Here is a 20,540-nt window from a genome sequence, read left to right as displayed (position 1 = left end):
AATGAGGAAACTGTTGTTCATGCAGCTGTGTGTACTTGTAGTTAAATGCTTTATTCTAGTTGTGTTTATTTTGATTAATGTACCAGACTTATATCTTAGCTTTCCTGCGTTTATTCTCATGTTTTTGTCTTACATAAAGTTCTTCTGTCCAACAGCAGTGTGAGCTGTTGTCGTTCTGTGCTCGGTGATAATAGCTGCATGTTTTTGTGTGTTTCCAGGGAAACCCGACCGTCACACCTCAACCCTGCAGAGATTCATGTGACCGGCTCACGTGAGAAGCAGATCTCCGGGTGAAACCTTCTAGACATCAGTTGAATGGTGTTTCTACCTATATTTTTTAGTTGTTCTGCCCCGAGGCGAGGCAGAGTGTTGTTGTTTTATGTTTGTTGTTTTTTTTTTCTTCCTCCCCTCGTAAAAGAATTCTCCAAACTTTGGACTGTAACAGGACTGAGAATAAACCAGGTTCAAAGCCATCGCTCTCTCTGGCCGTCAGAGGAAACACCGACCCGCTGATATCTAGTCTTTGCACTGTCAACAAACACAATGCAAAAAGAGACTATGGGATGCCACAGCAGCTTCTCTCCTTGTTTTTGTTTTTTCTGACTGCATTGTTTGGGGTTTTTTTTTAGTCACGCAGAGAGAAATTGGCCGGGAAGAAGGGTGGCTGATGGGAAAGAGGAGTCAAAGTAATGAAAGACGGACGCAGAAAGAGGTTTCAGCTCTTCTGTCTTTGGCTTCATGAATCAGCAGAAAATCCTAAACTTGACAAACGTTTGGCTACCGGGGAGGGGAGAGGGAAGAAGACAACAGCTGCTTTCTTCAGAGACTTCCGAGCCTGAGACTGAAGTTTATTCGTTGGTTTTCCATCGTCATTAACTCCCATCCTCTCTGAACCCTCAGTTCTCGTTTCAGGGATGATGTCGTCGTCGTGTTTTGTTTTTTTTTGCGAAGGGACCGCGAACACCTCAACGGAGAATAAACACTATTCATGTTTTCTTTCTTTTCTCCTTTTAGTTCTACTCCATATCATCGTGTTCATCTTTGAATGTGTCTGATGCTGGTGTTGGTCCTCTTTTTATTTGTTTTATTTACTTCCTCTCTGTCTGTTTCCACTCTAAAACGCGGTGAAGCCACGTTAGCGAAGCGTCGTTTTCCTGTCAGGTTGTGCTTCTTTTCCAGCTCTGTCACGTCTGATTGTTTCCTGTAAACAATGTGAAAAGTTCACTCATGTCATTTTTCTGCTGTAATATAGACTTTTATCCTCCTTTTTAATGTGCGTAAATGTTTATATTTATCCCAGCACGCAACTGTTTGAAAAGAAGGAAAAAAACGTGTTAAAAAGCGTTCAGCCTCACAGCGTTTCACCGTGACGTCACATCTGTCGCTGCAGAGCCTCCTCTGCTTCTTCCTCCTCCTCTGCTTCTTCCTCCTCCTCTGCTTCTTCCTCCTCTGCTTCTTCTTCCTCCTCTGCTTCTTCCTCCTCCTCTGCTTCTTCCTCCTCTGCTTCTTCTTCCTCCTCTGCTTCTTCCTCCTCTGCTTCTTCTTCTTCTTCTTTTTGGCCTCACAGGTGTCTCTCGTCTCGCTGCAGATTTATTTCCTTCGTTCCGTTCATCCCCGCGTCTCCCTCCAGGCTTCACATCTCGGTGCTTCGCTTGCTAACGTGGCTTCACCTTAAAAACACCTCGGACAGGTTCTCAGCATGTTTTTGCGTTTTTCAAACCAGCAGTTCGCTTTAGATCCGGACAGAAACGAGCCAATGAGAAGCTTACGGGCACGTTAAATAGAAACGCATGAGACGACCCCACCTCCTAAAAAATACGAACAAGAGTCGGTTAAAATAGAGCAACGAGTAAAATGTTGTCCCTCTCTGTGAATTTTTAAATCGACACCGAAGTTATCCATCGATTTGGTTCCTGTTTGTGGGTGTGAGGAGAAAAAAAAGCCAGTTTTCTGCTGCAGGGTCCCATGTGCTTCTTCTCCTTCTTCTTCTTCTTCTCCTTCTCCTTCTTCTCCTCCTCCTCCTCCTTCTTCTTCTCCTTCTTCTCCTTCTCCTTCTCCTTCTTCTCCTCCTCCTCCTTCTCCTTCTCCTCCTCCTCCTCCTTCTTCTTCTCCTTCTTCTCCTTCTCCTTCTCCTTCTTCTCCTCCTCCTCCTTCTCCTTCTTCTCCTCCTCCTCCTTCTCCTTCTTCTCCTCCTCCTCCTCCTCCTTCTTCTCCTTCTCCTTCTCCTTCTTCTCCTCCTCCTCCTTCTCCTTCTTCTCCTCCTCCTCCTTCTTCTTCTTCTCCTCCTCCTCCTCCTCCTCCTCCTTCTTCTTCTTCTCCTCCTCGCATGTTTCGCTCGTCTTCCTTTGTTCCGTTCATCCCAACATGCTGTTAAAACCAGAAGTCCATCTCTGTCTCCAGGCTTCAGGTTTCACGTCTTGCTAACGTGGCTCCACCATAAAAACACCTCGGACAGGTTCTCAGCATGTTTTTGCGTTTTTTTCGGGCCAATAAGAGGTCAGCTTACCGTCACGTTAAATGGAAGCACATGAGACGACCCCGCCTCCTTAATAAAAACAACTTTTCTGATCAGTTTAAACAAAGTCTGTTTAAAGAAGAGCAACAAGTAAAATGTCGTCCCTCTCTGTGAGTCTTTAAATCGATGCCGGAGCTGTAGATCAGACGTCCCTCACACCTCAGGGGTCGTAAAGATGAAACCATCCATCGTTTGGTTCCTGTTTCTGGGTGTGACAATAAAAAAAGTCCATCTTCTGCTGCAGGAGCCGAGGTTTAACGTGTCGAAGGTTGTCTTAACGTTCCTCTAAAACCATTAGAGAGCAGAATACTGACCACGCTGTCATTAAAGTTAATTTTATTGATTTATTTTTTGTTATTTTGAATGTTCCCATCGTTGTAATCTCTTTTTTTCCTCATTAAACACTCGGATCCTGATCAGCTGCAGCTCTTCCTTTCCAGGTTCTTGGACATTCCAAGGAGGAAAAGCTGCCGGTCTGTCGCCCCAGACGCTTTCTGTTTTCACTTTTTAAGCGCATTTTAAAGAAGAATGGCTGCCGTGAATAGACTGAATGTGGTGGTGTTTGTACTTAATCTGTGAGGGTGATCTAGGCAGCTGTGATGTTGTCCTTCAGTCGGTGGGTTTTAGTACCAGCAGACTGCATACAGTACATATAGTTTTATCAGACAATGGTTGTGACAAGTGCATTTGTTCTCTCTCTGAGAGTAGTAATGTTATCTCAGTAGTAAAGCGAAGCCCAGTGAAAAATCCTCTATATACTAAAGTGTATGAAAAGCCAGAAAAGTAATGTTTGCTATCCACATATTGGAAAGTGCTTGGCTCTTGTATTTTGCAGGACTGTATTTGTTTCATGGTGAAGAGTATATTTATTGGCCAGCAGTTGTCTCAATTGGTGCCTAGTTGAACATTCTCCTGTGAAAACGCAGAGACTTCTCGCTCGTTTGTCCTTTTCCCGACCTTCCGACCGTCACGCAAACTCCCCCCCCCCCCCCCCCCCCCCCCCCCCTCCAGAGCGCAGCACCGGCGCTCACTAAGGATGTTTACAAGCTCTTCATTTCTCTTCTCTTTGTTTTTCGGTTTCTTTTTGTTTCTTTCTGTGTGAGAAATTCAGAACTCTTCTCCCTCCTCTCCTCGTTTCTCCCTCTCCCTTCAGGAGTTTGTGTAAAGTGTACATTACCATGGTTCTTTTTTATACAATACTCTGTAACTTGCCTTTGTAAATTTGGGCTGGAAAAAATAAATCTTTTTATGAGACAATCTGTCCCGAGGACTGATCTCTGGATTCACGTTGATGAGGACGCTGTCGGATCGATGGTTTGGGAGGGAATCGTTTCTGAAAACAGCCTCAGATTGAACTAAAATAATTCCCAACAACGTGCTCGTGTTTATTTGAACCCTCCTGTTGTCCTCATTTACGGGCACCGAAAAATATTATTTCCTTGTCTGAAAAAAAATCCAAAATTCAGCCAAAAAATTCCACAAATTTCTGAAAATTTGCAAAAACTTCAGGAAGAAAATTCCAATAATTCCTTAAAAGTTTTATTTGACTCAGTATTTTTGTCTTACAGAGATCTTTAAGTCAATAGTTATGTAAAATAATCAAAGCTTCTAAAATGTCCCCTTAGATTTAAATTTAAAGGATTTGGTGTCAGAGGGCTGCACAGTGGTCTAGTGGTTAGAACTTTGGCCTTGCAGCAAGAAGATCCCGGTTCAAATCCCGGCCTGAGCCTGGGATCTTTCTGCATGGAGTTTGCATGTTCTCCCTGTACATGCGTGGGTTTTCTCCGGGTACTCCGGCTTCCTCCCACAGTCCAAAAACATGCTGAGGTTAATTGGTTACTCTAAATCAGGGGTGTCAAACTCAGTTCCTGGAGGGCCACTATCCTGCATGTTTTAAATGTTTCCCTCTTCCAACACACCTGATTCAAATGATCAGCTCATCATCAAGCTCTGCAGAAGCCTGATAACGAGCCTGATCATTTGAATCAGCTGTGTTGGAAGAGGGAAACATCTAAAACATGCAGGATAGTGGCCCTCCAGGAACGGATCTTGACACCCCTGCTCTAAATTGTCCGTAGGTGTGAATGTGAGTGTGATTGTGTGTCTGTATATGTAGCCCTGTGACAGACTGGTGACCTGTCCAGGGTGTCCCCTGCCTTCACCTGAGTCAGCTGGGATAGACTCCAGCACCCCCCATGACCCTAGTGAGGATGAAGCGGTGGATAGAGGATGGATGGATGGATGGATGGATTTGGCGTCAGACATTTTGCACAGATTTGGGATTTTTCACCAGATAAAGAGGGAGTCATTTTCATAATTTGTTTATTGATTTGAGATCGGCTGCAGTTCTGGGGGATTATTTAAATGTCCTCAGATTGAACTAAAATAATTCCGAATAACGTGCTCATGTTTGATTTAAAAACCAGAGTTTTGCAGGTTTCAGTCGTCCGTCTGTAACTTTCCCACTCCTGTGGTCTACAAACCTCCAATCAGCTTCACCTGCTCTGATTTCCTCATCGTTAGACACACTGAGAGTTTAGTCAGGATTAACCGTGAACCAGAAGACAGAAGAAAACTTTGTGGAGGACATAAAAGCCAGAAAATGCTGCAGTGAACGATGTGGGACAGAAAGAAACGGCCAGAATGGTAAATGACAAAAGGCACAGTTCCATCTTTCTAAATAGAATTTCTGTCTGACTGAGGCTGCATTTGTTTGTCAGATGAACTCAAATTTCATACAAAAATCACTTTTTTCTTGCAAAAATGAACTCTCAGGTCTCATTTTCTATGAGAAGTCTGTCTGATACGACATTTTAATGTGATTTAAGAGTTCCTGGAAGGTTTATTTTATAGATTTTAACTTTATTCAAAAGCAGGTTCCACATGTTCAGAAAAAAAGGATGTTTGTGAAAAAGCAAAGCGACATCAGTAGGGTGGAAGGTTTTTTCTTTTGCTCCAGAAAGCGTGACATTGAACGAAAACGAGCTCAAGAAGCAACAAATAAATGAGATGGTTTAAATTCCAGAACCTGATCTGAATATGAAGCAGAAAACTGAGTTACAGCTGAAGAGAAACGGTCCAAAGACGTCATTTATTAAAGACACACATTTACAGAATCACTCCCATCTTTCTCTACAGAATCATTTCTTCTAATTAGAGTTATTTCAGTCATCGAGTGAAAAATTCAGTTTTGTTTTTTTTGACATTTTTATTTCAGCTCCATGTTTTCATACATATTTATATGAGGCTCAAAATGGACAAACAAAAACAAACAATCCAGCAACAGGACAAACTGAGCATCAACTAAACCCACAGGAAGAGGAGAATTTCAAATTAATCCTATAAAACCCATTGTTGCAGAAATATATCAGTTTAAAAATATTTTTTATTATAAATTAGCAAAAAAAAAAAAAATAGAAATTCTCTCAATATTTCTTTTTCTATGTTCACTTTACATATATACTTTTTTTGCTCATTTTTTTCTACATTTTGATTAATATATTTTATTATTACCATTTATTTTTAGTTGTATTTTTTGCATTTTTTCCCCGATATTTAAGTTCATCTATTTTTTTCGGGGGGGGGGGGGTTGTTACTCATTTTCTTCTATATTTGGTTTATATATCATCATTATTATATTTTTAGTGTTCTAAATTTGTTTTCTATATTTGGGTTTATATGTGTTATTTTTGTTTATTTTTTTGCTCCTTTTTTCCATATTTGGGTTTATATATATAATTTTTTATTTCATTTATTTTCTGCTCATTTTTTCTATTTCAGGGTTTATACGTGTCATTTTTTGGTTATTTTATTGCGTATTTTTTTCTATATTTGGCTTTATATACAATTTTTTATTTTATTTTTTTTCTGCTCATTTTTTCTGTATTTGGATTTATATATATATATACATATATATATATAATTTTTATTTTCTGCTCATTTTTTCTATATTTAGGCTTATATATATGTATGTATGTATATATATATATATATATATATATATATAATTATTTTATTTATTTTCTGTTCTTTTTTTTTTCTATATTTGGGTCTTCCAGGGTTAAAGAGCTCATTTCAGATCCACTGATGCTTCAAAGAGCAAAGCTGACCTTTTATTTACACCTTTATTGTGAAAGTGACTCAGCCTTCCAGTACATTTCTGCATATTTTATCTTTTATTTCCGTATTGAAAGTCAAATTATCAGGAGCAATAATTTCGCTTTACAGAAAACCTAATTTTAACCTTTTATAAGCAGAGTAGGTTGATGGTTTTTCTCATTTTTCTGTTTAATAACTGTGTGATGAAACGTCTTTGTCGCCCTAAAGTCCTCCAGAATATGAGAATTAGTCTCTAAATCTGTTTTAAACACCAAAGTCGTCTTCCTTCCTGCAGCAGAGGCTGGATGTTGGTAGAAGTTCATGCCGTGGCCACAGGAGAGCGTCTCTGAACCGGATCACGTCATTTTTCTGCTTGTTTCAGGTTTTTTTCTGCTGACTGACCTCAGAGGCTTTAAGCAGGAAACACTGCAGCTCTAGAAGCTCATTCTGACGCTCTGCTCTGAAAATACGGCTTTTAATTATTATTATGTCACTGTATGGACACAGAAAGGTTTTATAGGATCACCTGAAATCTGTAAACACAAATATAGAAAAAAAAAAAAGCAAAAATTATATATCTACTTATTAACACAAATATGGAAAAAAAGAGCAAAAAATAGCAAAAATAATACATATATAAATATATATATATTTTGTTTGGGTTTGTTTTTTTGCCAGACATTTAATACAGATTCAGGATTTTTCAGTCGGAGAGGAGATAGATGTAATTTAAATAATTAAAGTTATTTGTGTTTTTTTATTTTTACTTCTGTGGACACCACCGTACAGATGAGTATTTTTGTGTGGTATAACATGTTCAGAGAGGATATTTGAGTCAATAATCATGTAAAATAATCAGGCATTTGCTGGGATGATCTTCTAAAATGAGTTTAAAACCAAGTTTTCTCCTGAAATTTTGCATAGATTTAGGATTTTACCTTTAGAGAGGGAGTAGATGTGGTTTTAAGAATTTTTCAGGAAGTTATTGCTGCTTTTTTGAATTTTTTTATGCAGTAAAATACGCTCAGAGTCAGTTATTAAGTAAAATAATCATGCATTTGCTCCCATAAGGTTTTTTAAACTGATCTTGCAGCAGTTTGGAGGAACATTTCTCACTGCAGGGATGATTTTCTACCACCAGAAGGTAAAGCTTCATAAAACCAAAGGAAGGTGAGCTGCAGTGACTTCTATCGGTGCTTCGTCTCCTCAGAGCATCAGTCGACCTGCAGAACTTTTATCTGCGTCTTTATCGGGATATTTATAACCGGCCTGATGCTGCTGGACTGAGCTGCATTAACAGAACGCTGCCTGATTACGCCGGGATGATTTTGTTGAGTGTAAATGTGAAATCTGATTATCCTCTGAGCAGACGGAGGGAGGAGAGAGAGGAGAGATCCAGAGGAAGGAGGGGTTAAGATCCAAAGTGCTGAGCCGGCGGCTTTTCTCCAGCAGCTGGTTGGCATCAGGACCAGAGGACGGACCAGAGGACGGAGGACGCTTCCATCACTGTAGGACGCTGAGGACGACTTCCAGGAGGTGTTCATGGGATGCACTATCTACGCAGCCAGCCCTAAGGCCCTGCCCGGCGACGAGGCCCCCGGCCAGGACCGGTACTACCAGCTGCCCCACTACCGCCTCCCCCATGGTACCTGCAGCCAGAGGATAGCAGCCAGCAGAGCCAGGTCAGTGCTGGAGACACGCTGTACCCACAGAATCACAGAGATTCATCCTAAACACTGAGGAGAAACAGCAGGAAGGACACTGGAAAAGAAGACTTTACAAAAAAACTAGCATTTAAAAACAAACTACAGTGAAGAGAAGAAGATTTTCTGCTGCTTTAAATCCACTAATAATGGAATTTTACAGTCAAACATAAAAGAATGAATGACTTTTTAAAATACATTGATTTTTGATGGGATATTTTGGCAATTTTATGTAAATTAATAGCGTTTTCTGTGATTTTTATCAGATATTAGCTATAAAATATCACTTTCTAAAGTTCTTTATTATTTTTGTGCATAGACAGACCCATTATCTAAAATATAAATGTTAATAAAATATAAACGATCTCCCTGTTCAAAAATCAAACGGCTAAATAATCAGGCAAAAAAAGCCTCTCATGTAAATCTGTTTTTTGTTTTTTGCAGCTTTGTCATTAAAATTGAATACTGTTGATATTTAAGGAATTTTACCGTCATTTTTAAACCTTTAGAACTGATGATAAGAATTATTTTTTAAAAAATACAGATTTTTGATGTGGACATCATTTACAGTTTTGGCCTTTTGTTTGTAAATTAAAACCCTTTTCTGTGATTTTTTTTTATCTGTAGTTTAACAAAGCAGAAAATCTATAAAATATCACTTTCAAAGGTTTCTTACTATTTTCAGTGATTTAATAAACACAACTTGGGTCTGTTTTAAACAAATGCTTTTTTCTGATTTAAATACAGTAAAAAAAATAATAATTTTACACTCAAAATTGTAAAAGAATTAATTATTAATTATAAAATATAGATTTTTGATGTCGGCTGTTTATTAATGATATTTTAAACATTTATTCACCATGTTCAGTCCTAAAATGTTCATTATTTTCTTTCAAATAAAAGTAAATATCTGTAAAATCACAATAATTTGAAATATATTAGCATAAACGCATTTTAAGATTTAAAAACAGTAAAAATTACCTGTTTTCATTCTTAAAGAACAAATTACTGTTTGTAAAAATACAGATTTTAGATGTGGACCTTCTTTATATCATTTAAAAATGTTTACTGTTTTTCAGTCCTTTTAATGTAAATTATTTTCTTTCAAATTATGGTTAATATCTGTAACGTAAGTATTAGCTAAGTATCGTACACACTATTAGTATAAATATTTTAAAAATGAAGAAACACAGAAACACTTTGCAGATTTGAATAAAGTTACTGTAAAAATTATTTATAAAAAAAATCTGATTTCTTTATGTGACATTATTTACAGTTCTGACCTATTTCCTTACAGTTAACAAATTAAATGAATACTTTCTGTGATTTTTAGTAATTATTATCTGTGATTTAATAAAACAGGGAAAACCGTCACAACAGTTAAATAATTTATCAGCAGAACATCTAGTTTTAGTATTTTTTTAGTTTCTGCTATAAAAGAAGAAGTAAAATCCAATCAGTGAAGGATTAAATCCTGGAGGTGTTCAGATTATTACTTCTTCTTCTTTCATTTATGAAATGTTTCAGCAGATTATTACACCTGCAGTTTGGTGATTGAGAAACGATTTAAACCCATAAAACGTTCAGTTCAGATGTTCTAAAAGCTTCTATCATGATCCGTGTTTGGATTGAGATTTAGTTACACGAGAGTTTGAACTGATGTCAGGAGGAGTTATTACTACTGATTATATTTTCCAGAGTGTTTTAAAGATGCTTCTGTCCTCTAAGCTGAACTTTATCGAACATCTCTGGACATAAAGTTCCTCCACAGATGGAATCTGGAATCTGCTGAACAGAAGAGAAAAATCCCTCTGACAGCAGATCAAAGTCTTCATCCACAAATAGATTGTTTCCATCAAATCTTCCTCCACCTGCCGTCACTGATTCTGCTGCACGGAGTTAATAATTATTATAATAATGAATCCATTAAGTTCCAGAGTCTCTGTTCATTTATTGACTGAACGCCTCGAAGGATTCCGTTTCTGGTTTCGTTAAAAAGAAGGAAGTTTTCTGGTTTCACATCATTAACTTAAAATATCTGCAGTTTCATGTCGTCTTCTGAATTATTCGACTCATTTCAAAACTATTCAGACAAACTAACATTTTTCAGCTGCTCAGAACATCTGGGAAAAAAAACACCAGACATGCATGAATCCCCCAATAATTAACATCAACTCAGAGCAGTTTCTTCTACAAAACCCACAGCTGGAAATGTTTATATAAAAGCTTTATTACAACCTGTAATTTAAAGGCAGCTATAAACCTGATAGCACGTTTTCACTCTGAAACCATGATAATAAAGGTCAATAATAACAGTCTGAGCTGTTTTATCAGCTTCAGGTCCGTTAAAATAGAACACAGTTTATATTTAAACCATTTCTGGGTCACTTTAAAAGCATTTCAAACTGTGGTGAGCCTTTATTTATCCATTTTTACCGGTTTACAGAGAAGCTGCACGTCTTTACCGGCTGTCAGGTGTCTTTAGTTCATCACTAAATGAGCACCATGTTAAAAATGGGACAAATCAGGTTTTAAAATCAGCCGTTTTCTGCATTATTTACGGTAGTTTGTTGTGGTTGCTGAGCTTGAACTTGTTTGATGGCGGTTTATGTCACTATTTTAATTACTTTTTTAATGACAGGTCGGATAATTCAGCTCAAACTGAGGATTTTGTGGATTAGAAGTGAATGAAATTAGAACAAACTGCATCTAAAAGCTTTAAGTCTCAGTCGAGGGGAGGAGAAAAGAGACGCAGCTAAAAGTAAAAAACGTCAGAAGTTACATCCAGGATTTATCCAGAAGAACCGTTTCTTTGACTGTAAACGTATTTGAACTCCCAGCTTTCATTCAGACACACAGAAAACATTTCCAAGGATTTTAGAACAACTTCTCTAAACGTCAGATAAAGTGAGTTAAAACGTTTAGTTTCAGTTTAATCGTGGATTTAGTCAAAGATCTTCTACAGACTTTTACAAACTGAACACAAAAGACCTAAAAACTGTAGAAAAACTCCAGACTGATCCAGAACCTGCAGCTGAAGGAGCCAAACTAAAGTAAAAACTTATCATAAAAATATCACTTTTAAAAGTCAGTTCCTGTTTTTCCAGTGATTCATGAACTCAATCTTTCTTTTAAACAGCAATAAAATCTGAATCTTGACATAGATTAAAGATAAAATTAAATATTTAAAATAAATAGCAGCAAATATGAGACTGGTTTTATTGATTATGACAGACAGCATGGTTTCAGAGCTTAAACTTTAATTTACAATAGTTTGTAACGTCTTTTTTAATTAATATTCATTAACAGAAGTACAGCATTTACATATTTTAAAATGAGGATTTTATGAATTAGCAGAGGAAGAATAGCGTTTATTATCTGTGAATTTATCCATTTAACAGCTTAAAAACATACATTTCTATTAATGGGATCAGTTTTTTTTAAAATGCTTGAAATTACTTAAAGATAAACAAAATTAAAATGAGGTGGAGGTGAAAAAAACAGGAGATATCAGGCTGTTCTGAATTATTATTCTTATTTTATTTATTTAATAGGAAAGTCTTGGATACAGAGCCTAAATTAGTTTTTAGTGGTTTGTAACCGACTTTTTAAATTATTTTTTTTAACAGTGCATCTAATTCAAACTGGGGAGATTTTTTTTAATTAGAGGAGAAAGAAGAATAAACTCACTTTTTTGCAATGTCAGTTGTCAGACGTGTGGTGGCAGTTTAAAATTCTATTAACAGGATTAACCACATAATTCTTAAATTTACTGAAAATGATTCAACAACTAGTGATTTTCAAAATAAAACCCCCAAAACTTGCAGTAACGCTTTCAAAATGTTTTTTTCTCTACTTTCAAACCACTCTAAATTAAATTAGTCTACAGCCTTGATGAATTGGATTTCCCAGGGAGCATTGCAGCTGTAAATAATGAGCAGTGTGTGTGTTGTGGGCGTCTGTGGGAGAAAATAGCCTCTTTAATCTGCTGCTGCTGTAAACAGCCTCTAATAGGTGAAAGCTCAGCCCACCTCTGCAGCGACGCACCGGCCGCGGCTCGGCTCCACTCTCCGCTCTAAAGTCCGCTCTGGGGGCCGAATTTTTGGCTTTTTTAGGCTGATTTCTGTGGATGAAGAACCTAAAATGACTTTACAGAGGCATGCAGCAGCGACCTGGAGAGTTTAGTGGAGCTACGAGGCGAAAACTGAGCGAATAAAGAGTCGGAGAGCTACAGGTAGGAGGCTGGAGTCAAGCTGGAGGCAAGAGGGAGAGAGGGCACTTCCGGGAGGGATTACAAAATAAGGCACCCATGAAAAAAACTGAAGCAGTAGAAATGTGTTAAATATTGTTTTTTTGTTGTTGTTGTTGTTGTTTAACATCGAATTGTGTAACAGAAATGCAGGGTTTGGGTTAGAATATGCAATTAAAACAACTTTACAAGTTGCTAATTTGCACACATTAAATCCTGTAATTAAGAAAAAACATTCTGCAACTCTAAATCAGATTTATATATATTTTTTGTATTTTTATTAGTTTATTTAATTGCATTGCAGATTATGCAGCACTTGGATGCTGTTTCTGAGTTGGGAACAACCCCTTTGTTTCAGTATTTAGAGATTATTTACAGGAAGTTCTTGAGTTTTTATGAATTTCTGGAATTTTTAGTAGTTGTTGTTGATATTTTTTTATCACTAAGTTGATTGCAGATACTTCTCAGCCCTGAATGGCAACACTTGTTTGTGTATTTAGAGATTATTTGTTGAAAGTTTTTGAATTCCTGGAATTATCGGTAGTTTTGTCGTCGTTGGTGTTTTTATTACTTCTGAGTCCTGAATGACCCGCTTGTTTCAGCATTTTCAGGTAATTTACAGGAAGTTCTTGAATTTCTGGAATAATTTCTTTGTTGTTCTCTTTATTATTGCTCGATTGAACTTGACACAGTTCGCTTTTGTGATGATTCTTCAGTACCATTTTGTAAAATGTGATAAATTCACTTCAGAAATCATTCATATCTTACATTAGACTATAGAACGGTGAAGATTTTAGCCCATTTGGTAATGCTCCATTATATGTTTTAATTAAACGCAGTGAAGATCAAATTGAATGCAAATCCCAATTTGTAATGGTAAAATCATAGCTGGATATTTTCCACAAGTCTTAGTATAATATCTGTTTGTAATTAAATCTAAATTGATTTGTAACTGATAACCAAACATGATTACTTGTTGCACCAAATCCCTTTTTTTTTGTTTCAAAACGGCATCATTTTTTACTTTTATTTTGAAAAATCGATGCTCTTCCGATTTTCTCTTGACTAGCTTTACAGTTTTTGCCTATAAAAGAGAGCCTTTATTCTTTAAAAAGACATGTTCAGTCCATGAAGATATACCTCAGGAATGATGTGTAATCAGGCACGTTTACAGTCAAAAATGTGACCTTTTTTTTTTTTTTTTTTACCTTTTTAACACTTTTAGGAGGAAGTTTAGGCGACTAATGCTGCTTAAACTAAAGATAAATAACAGAAATGTTGACACATTTCTTAATATACTAAATAATTTTCTGTTTGTGCCTTTTTAAAAACCAAACTGTGACCTCTTTCTTTCCCCTTAAACCCCTTTCATCACTATTTATTGTGCTGCATTTGGGTCAGACGAGCATTTCGAGGCTTGTTCTGGCTGGAAAACACACTTTGGCCATCAAAGGCTGTTTTGAGGTCCGTGCACAATGGGGAGGTTATTTCTGGAGGTCTCAAGCCGTGCAGATAGAGTATCTGAGAGTCCAAAGGCTGGACGTCTGCTGCAGGTTTATACGGCGTCTGAGGAACGCCGCGAGGCAAATAAAGTTAAAATACAAACAAATAAAGGAAGAACAAACACAATGATGCCAAATCATGAAATGAAGCTCTGAAAATGATTTACAAAAGATGTGACACTAAACTGCCTGCAGACAATTTAAATATTGTCCAACAGATAGTTCAGTGCCGTATTCTCAGATACTTCCTCCTACACTCCCACTATAAACCATCCTGCTGTCAAACTGCCACAGGAGCCTCTTTCAGGTAGAAATCTTCAGTTTATTTAGTTCCTTTGCTGCAGCAGCTTATTTGGAAGTGCTTTTTGGTGGATTTAATTTGCTGTAATCTGTGTGAAGCAGCAGGTTGCACGTGGAAGAGGAAGAGCTGACACGACACTTTCTACAGATAAGCCTAAAAAAAAACAACTTTAGCTGAAAGACAAACTTTGATCCGTTTGCATCAAACAGCAGCAGCGACACCTTGAAGCTGCAGGAAACCCGAGAAGGAGAGTACAGCGATTCTCCAGCCTTAACCAGATTACAGCTAATTGGATTAGAGGACGTCTTGTGACGGCACAAAATGTTTGTCTCTGGAGACAAAGAAGGACAAGGAGGAGACGAGACGTGAGAGGTGGAGGCCTTTCGATTAAAAAAGTCAGATCCAGCAGGGAGTCATTGTTGACTTGTTTGTGTTGGCGAGGACCGACTGTTGTTCAGCTCAGGGTCACATGTAGGGATTGTCTGGCTGTACGAGCCGACACAATGAGACGCCTCCTGCTTTGTGGCTGAAAAACCCAAACAAGACACAAAAGACAAAAACGAGACACAAAAGACAAAAACGAAACAGAAAATGGCAGAAATGAAACAGAAAATGACAGAAAAAGACAAAAAACAAGACAGTGTGACATAAACGCACAACAGAAATGAGAAACAAAATGACAAACTACACAAAACAACAAAAACAAGGCACAAAACGACAAAAACAAGACAAAACATCAGGAAAATATAGACAAAACATCAGGAAAATATACACAAAACGACGACACAAAACGACAAAAACAGGACACAAAAAGGGAAAAAAGACAACAGAAATAGAAACTAAACATAAATGAGAGAAAACGACAGAAATGAGAAACAAAATGACAAAAACTAGACACAAAACAGAAACGAGACGCAAAACAATAAAAATGAGGCACAAAATACCAGAAAAGACACAGAACAACAAATGAGGCACAAAACAACAAAAAACAAGACATACAATGACAAAACAAGGCACAAAACATGAGAAAAGACACAAAACAAGACAAACGAGACAAAACAGCATAAACAAGACATGAAATGACAAAACAAGACATCAGAGATACAAAACAACAAAAATGGGGCACAAAGGGTCACTCCACGGCGACCATGGAAACTCCTGATTGGCATTTTAGACTAAATAATTATTAATTGATCAAATAGACACCGGATCTCTGACTTCAGAGAGTTTAAAGCTGTTTTCTGTCTTTTTCAGCTGAATGTGGAACTTGAGTTTGATTTGGGGGGTTCCCTGCTGTATCTCTGCTAAATGTGATTGTTTTTGTTGTTGTTGTTTTTGGTGTTTGTTAGTTCCAGAAATCTTCATTCCAACTGAAAGCTGTTTGAAGAAGGTTGGCTTTAGTGGACAGCTAACAATGGCACACTGGGATTACTGGCAGCTTCTATCCGTGCTGTAGATGGATTACAGAGCGTCACAAACAGATCTGACATGTACAGTATGTGCACTGGTTCAGACTGATTTAAATGTTCATCGCTCAGCAAACATGTCGCCTCCATGCAGGTATTTCTGGCAAACAAAACCAGATTCCTGTTTAAATGAATGGAGAGACACAACTGGAATTCAAATGGTCACACGTGCACAAAACTGCATGTATAGAATTTAGAAAGTGTTTTGTCCAGTCAAGACTGACAATGTTATGAAAAATAGAAGAGAGGACGTCTTTGCTGTACACCGTTCACAAGAAAACTGTTTTGATGATGCAAACATCAAAACAGGACATAAAATGACAAAAACGAGACACAAAATGACCAAAATGAAACAAAACAACAAAAATGAGACAAAAAACAACAGAAACAAGACTTAAAATGACAGAAACGACTGATTATATTTCTACTATACACAGTTGTAAGATCCTGTACTTGAGTCGATGCTGCAGCACCAGCAGACGGATGTTTTCCCGTCCTCTGATTGGTTTTCTGCAGGCAGAGGTTTGGTTTTACTGAGTTCTCCTGTGGATTTCTGTTCAGGATTCTTTACGCAGCGTCTCTGAACAAACTTTTCTCTGCAGTCAGAGCTCTGCTGCAACCTGAAGTATGACTTCCTTGGAGAATATCTCTGTTTGTGTTGGATGCTGTTAGAACATACGGTTCCTCAGGAAATGCACTGACTTTGAGCTGGAAAATTTCCCAGTTTTTAGTCTGATCATGCTGTAGGATTTCTTGTCTTGCTTCTTCCTCGCTGCATTTGGATCTAGTTGCTGGAATCTGTGAATTTCCGCAGTGAGGGATTGAAAAAGTTGATTTTATTTAAAAATACTCCACCAGCTCTAAGTGGAGCCGTACATAGTGGTACTGTGACACGTTCACGCCTCTTTTTGAACGACTGATCTTGTCACTGTCGCTGTTCAAAGGCCCAATTTACACAAAATATTGTGAAGCCAGCTCTCACCAGGAAATGTTAATTTGCATGTTTTATAAAAATGTGGCGTAAATGTGGAGAAAACAAAAATGCATCATCACCACAGTAGTTCTGCTTTCATTGTACAGGAATATAAGGTTCTACACACAAAATGACAAAAACAAGACGTAAAATGACAGAAACGAGACACAAAGCCACAGAAATGACACACAAAATGACAAAAACAAGACGTAAAATGACAGAAACAAGACACAAAACAGAAATGACACACAAAATGACAAAAACAAGACACATAACACAAACCAAACAGAAAACCACAAAAATGAGACACAAAATGACAAAAGCAACACACAAAGCGACAGAAACGAAACAGAACACACAAAAAATGAGATACAAAATGACGCAAGACATAAATGACAAAAGCGACACACAAATGAGACACAGAATGACAAAAACGAGAAACAAAACAACAAAAATGAGACACAAAGATGCATTGTCACCACAGTAGTTCTGCTTAACTGTACAGGGAACAAAAGATTGAGCCGGACGTGGACTTGTGTGTCTTCTTGGTGGTGACTGAAAGGAATCATGAACTCACCATAAGAGCCAAAACGCTGGAAAACCCACTCTTGTTTTGACATATCGGTATTTAAACCTGTGGGTAGAATGAGTCCTGACTGGCTGAACTCGACTCATGAACTCTAAAGAAGCATGGAAACAGCTCAACATGTCAGGGTTTGGTTGATTTATCTTCAGCTTGTCTGAGGTTGTTGGTTTTCCCGACTTGTTTCTATTTTGTTGTATTTCAGGATCTTATCACTGACGATGATGCTGTGAAGCTTGACGTTGACATTGTTTTGCATCTGGCTTACGTGGTAGACGTTGTTTGCGTTTTAAGATGGATGTTTGTGTATCGTTGACCTCCTAGTTGCCTGAACTGAGCCTTTTTGATGCATCAATGTGGCCATTTTTTTTATTATGAATATCATCTAAAGCTGTTCCTGAGGACCTTTGAAAACATCTTGTTTTCCATCCAAGCCTTTACATCCCCATCACTTTACCACACAAACTGAATGAGGCGTTTCTGGACGTCTTAGGAGTTGACTGAAGGTTTTTATGCTTCATACAAGAGCTGGAAAAATAAAGCCTCTGATGGAGCCATCATGCTGCCGGTTGGATGTTTTTTTGTGTCATTACATGTAATGAAGCAGCGTTTAGCTCGTTATTTACCTGCTAAACTGGTCAGGGTGGTACATTCTGTCTCAGTCTTCGGAGAGACTTGAAATTGAAATATGACTTTAAAGTGCAGACAATACGCTCAGTGATGCTAATATAGTGAGATGATGGGGAGAAAATCACAGGTTGTGGTGCTTTTGAGGCAACAATCTTTGTTTATTTTGTGATCGTTTGTTTAGTTCTGGTTCCAGGAAACCCGCACAGACTAAATAAAACAGTTTTAGATGTCTGAAGCGTCCTCATGGCCAGACACGATGATATAATAAGATCCCAGGCTGTGTGATCAGAGCTGCCCTGTGTGCTGAGAGTTTTCAGAGTGCAAGCAAACATTTTGTGAATGAGTTAACCAAAGAGCCAAAGTCTATTCCCTGCAGACAAGGACACGGTCTGCTGTCACACAAATTCCCAGCTGTCTGGTGAAGGGTCATAAAGAGTTTTTTTTTCTCAACCTAAACTAAAAATAAGACGACTAACTGTTCACCTCATGTTTGCGTTTTCATACTTGAGCAAATGAAAATAAAAGAGCACAATATCTGCAATAAACGTGCTAAATGGGATCAAATTTACATCCTTTTAGCATGTAGTGTAGCGTCAGGTTGCATGAAACCTTTTTCTGTAGCTTGCAAGTTATAAAGAAGAAGTAGAAATAGATAAATTTAGTGGATGAAGAGCTAAAATCACAAGCTAAAAGTGATAGCTGGCTAACAGTAATGGATAAACAGATGCTAAAAGCGGCTAAAAGTAGTAGATAGCAGAACTGTTGGCTCATAGTAGCCTAACAGATCAACAACAGTTAGCTGAAAGTAATGATAAACAGTTCAAATGTTGGTAAAAAATTAAAGGTTAACTAAAAACAAATTGGCCAAAAGTTAAAGTTGCTAGCTAAAATAATGTATGAGCAGCTAAAGTAAGTAGCTTGAAGTGCTCGTTAGCTAAATGTAAAAGATAAACAGATAAAATAGATTAAAAAAAGCTAAAAGCTTAAAATGTTAGCAAAATTACAGCTTTACCAAAAGTTAGCTAAAAATAATGAATTGTATTTTTTAATCTGAGGAATAGTAAACGGTAAAATATGTTCGATAAAAGCAACTTAACTAATCAGAAAAAACTTTATTTATCCCCGAGGGGCAATTAGGTACACTAATACTAATAATTATTATTATGATTATTATAAAATGCTGGTTTTCATATCTCAGTGAAGGAAAATGAAAAAGCACAATGCCAACAATAAACAGGCTAAATGGGATCAAATAAACAACAGTTTAGAATAATAATGAGGGGAAGCAGATCATTGTAAAGACGAATGTTGCTGTAAACCTTTTTAGGTGTTTAATTTACATTTTGCAAAGTTACATGCGCCTCAAACACAAATTTATTAAGAAAGTGCCATTTTATTCTATCTTTACAAAACGTTACCATTAGTTTAAACAGTATCTCATTATAATACTCAAACAAGACCATTTTCATTCAACAAATAGCTAAGAAATGCCAAGAAACACTCGTTTTAACGCCGTTTTCAAGGTTGACTGCAGCAGAATCACAAACCTTCCTTAATTTTTCCTTTAGGCCTCCATCTCTCCTGGATCCCTTAAACTCCAGACTTCAGGTTTAAAGGTCTTCTCACCTTATCTACTGCAACAGGCCTTCCACCTCCCATTCAACCCTGTGTGATCACAGATACCCAGTCACATGTAACCTCCAGCATCAGAAAGGAACTGTTGTTTGAACAGGTCAGCGGCTGACGTAAAGCTTCTGGCCAATTAGAGATAATACATTGGAAAGTGCATGCGGGAGTCTATTTCCATCAGCACCTGTAATTATAGCAGAGCAGGTGGTAACGACTTCCCGTCTCCCAGAGGACGGCGAGGCTCGAGGCGGGCAAGTGTTTGCATGCGCATGTTGGAAAGACAGAAAATAAACTGAGGTGCAGCTGAGAGGAACAAAACATAATGGCTGGTTTAAAGCTTTCCTCTACCTATGCTGTGATATAACGACACCAAAAGCACTGACCGGAAACTGCTGAAGCTCTGAGAGTATCTGGAAGATCGTGGGCTAATCATATCATTTAAAATGAATGAATGAAAGAAAATTACCAGTAGTTGTATAATAAATTCTGCTAATTATGTAGACACAAAATGTGCTGAAATCGAAAGAAGGTGAAAATAGTTATCAAGCAGAGAAGTTGTCAAGTAACAGAGAAACCGTGGAAACAGATCCATTTCACAAAAAAACTGAGAGCTGAAAATAGGTAACAGTAATGAATAAATACATTAAATCATTAGCTAAAAGCAGTCTTTAGCGAAAAGAAATGGTAAATGGTTAGCTGGTAATAAACAGCTAAAATGTTTGATAAAAGTAGTGGTTAGCTTAAAAATAACTGGTCAGCAGTTAGTTGGAAGCTAAATGTAAGTGCTAGCTAGCAGTAGTGAATAAACAGATGAAAATATGAGTTAAAGCAGTCTTTAGTTAAGCCTAACCCTGATAGTTGACTAGTATGTAGCTTTGTGTTGGTTTATTG

At 37.5% G+C, this 20,540-nt stretch overlaps 2 protein-coding genes across 4 annotated transcripts in view; both read left to right on the top strand.

Moving 5' to 3' along the window:
- LOC110956562 (zinc finger protein 609) overlaps window positions 1-3,772 on the top strand; it is a 116,097-nt gene extending 112,325 nt beyond the window's left edge. For both annotated transcript variants that reach the window (XM_022202147.2, XM_022202146.2), the window contains exon 8: window positions 219-3,772. In XM_022202147.2, the coding sequence (XP_022057839.1) occupies window positions 219-262 (44 nt within the window). In that variant the 3' untranslated portion in view covers window positions 263-3,772. The remainder of the gene's footprint in view (window positions 1-218) is intronic.
- A 4,354-nt stretch (window positions 3,773-8,126) lies between these two features.
- Window positions 8,127-20,540, top strand: part of gramd2aa (GRAM domain containing 2Aa) — a 40,034-nt gene continuing 27,620 nt past the window's right edge. Inside the window, exon 1 of one of the 2 annotated variants that reach the window (XM_051936930.1) lies at window positions 8,127-8,295. In XM_051936930.1, the coding sequence (XP_051792890.1) occupies window positions 8,156-8,295 (140 nt within the window). In that variant the 5' untranslated portion in view covers window positions 8,127-8,155. Of the gene's footprint in view, window positions 8,296-12,397; window positions 12,551-20,540 lie in introns of those variants that run through there. The other variant, XM_051936939.1, reaches the window with a different exon arrangement.

The sequence above is a fragment of the Acanthochromis polyacanthus genome, chromosome 2, assembly GCF_021347895.1.
Source record: "Acanthochromis polyacanthus isolate Apoly-LR-REF ecotype Palm Island chromosome 2, KAUST_Apoly_ChrSc, whole genome shotgun sequence".
NCBI classification, from domain to species: Eukaryota; Metazoa; Chordata; class Actinopteri; family Pomacentridae; genus Acanthochromis; species Acanthochromis polyacanthus.
Note: the sequence above shows the minus strand (reverse complement) of the source record. Positions and strands in the feature narration are given on the sequence as shown.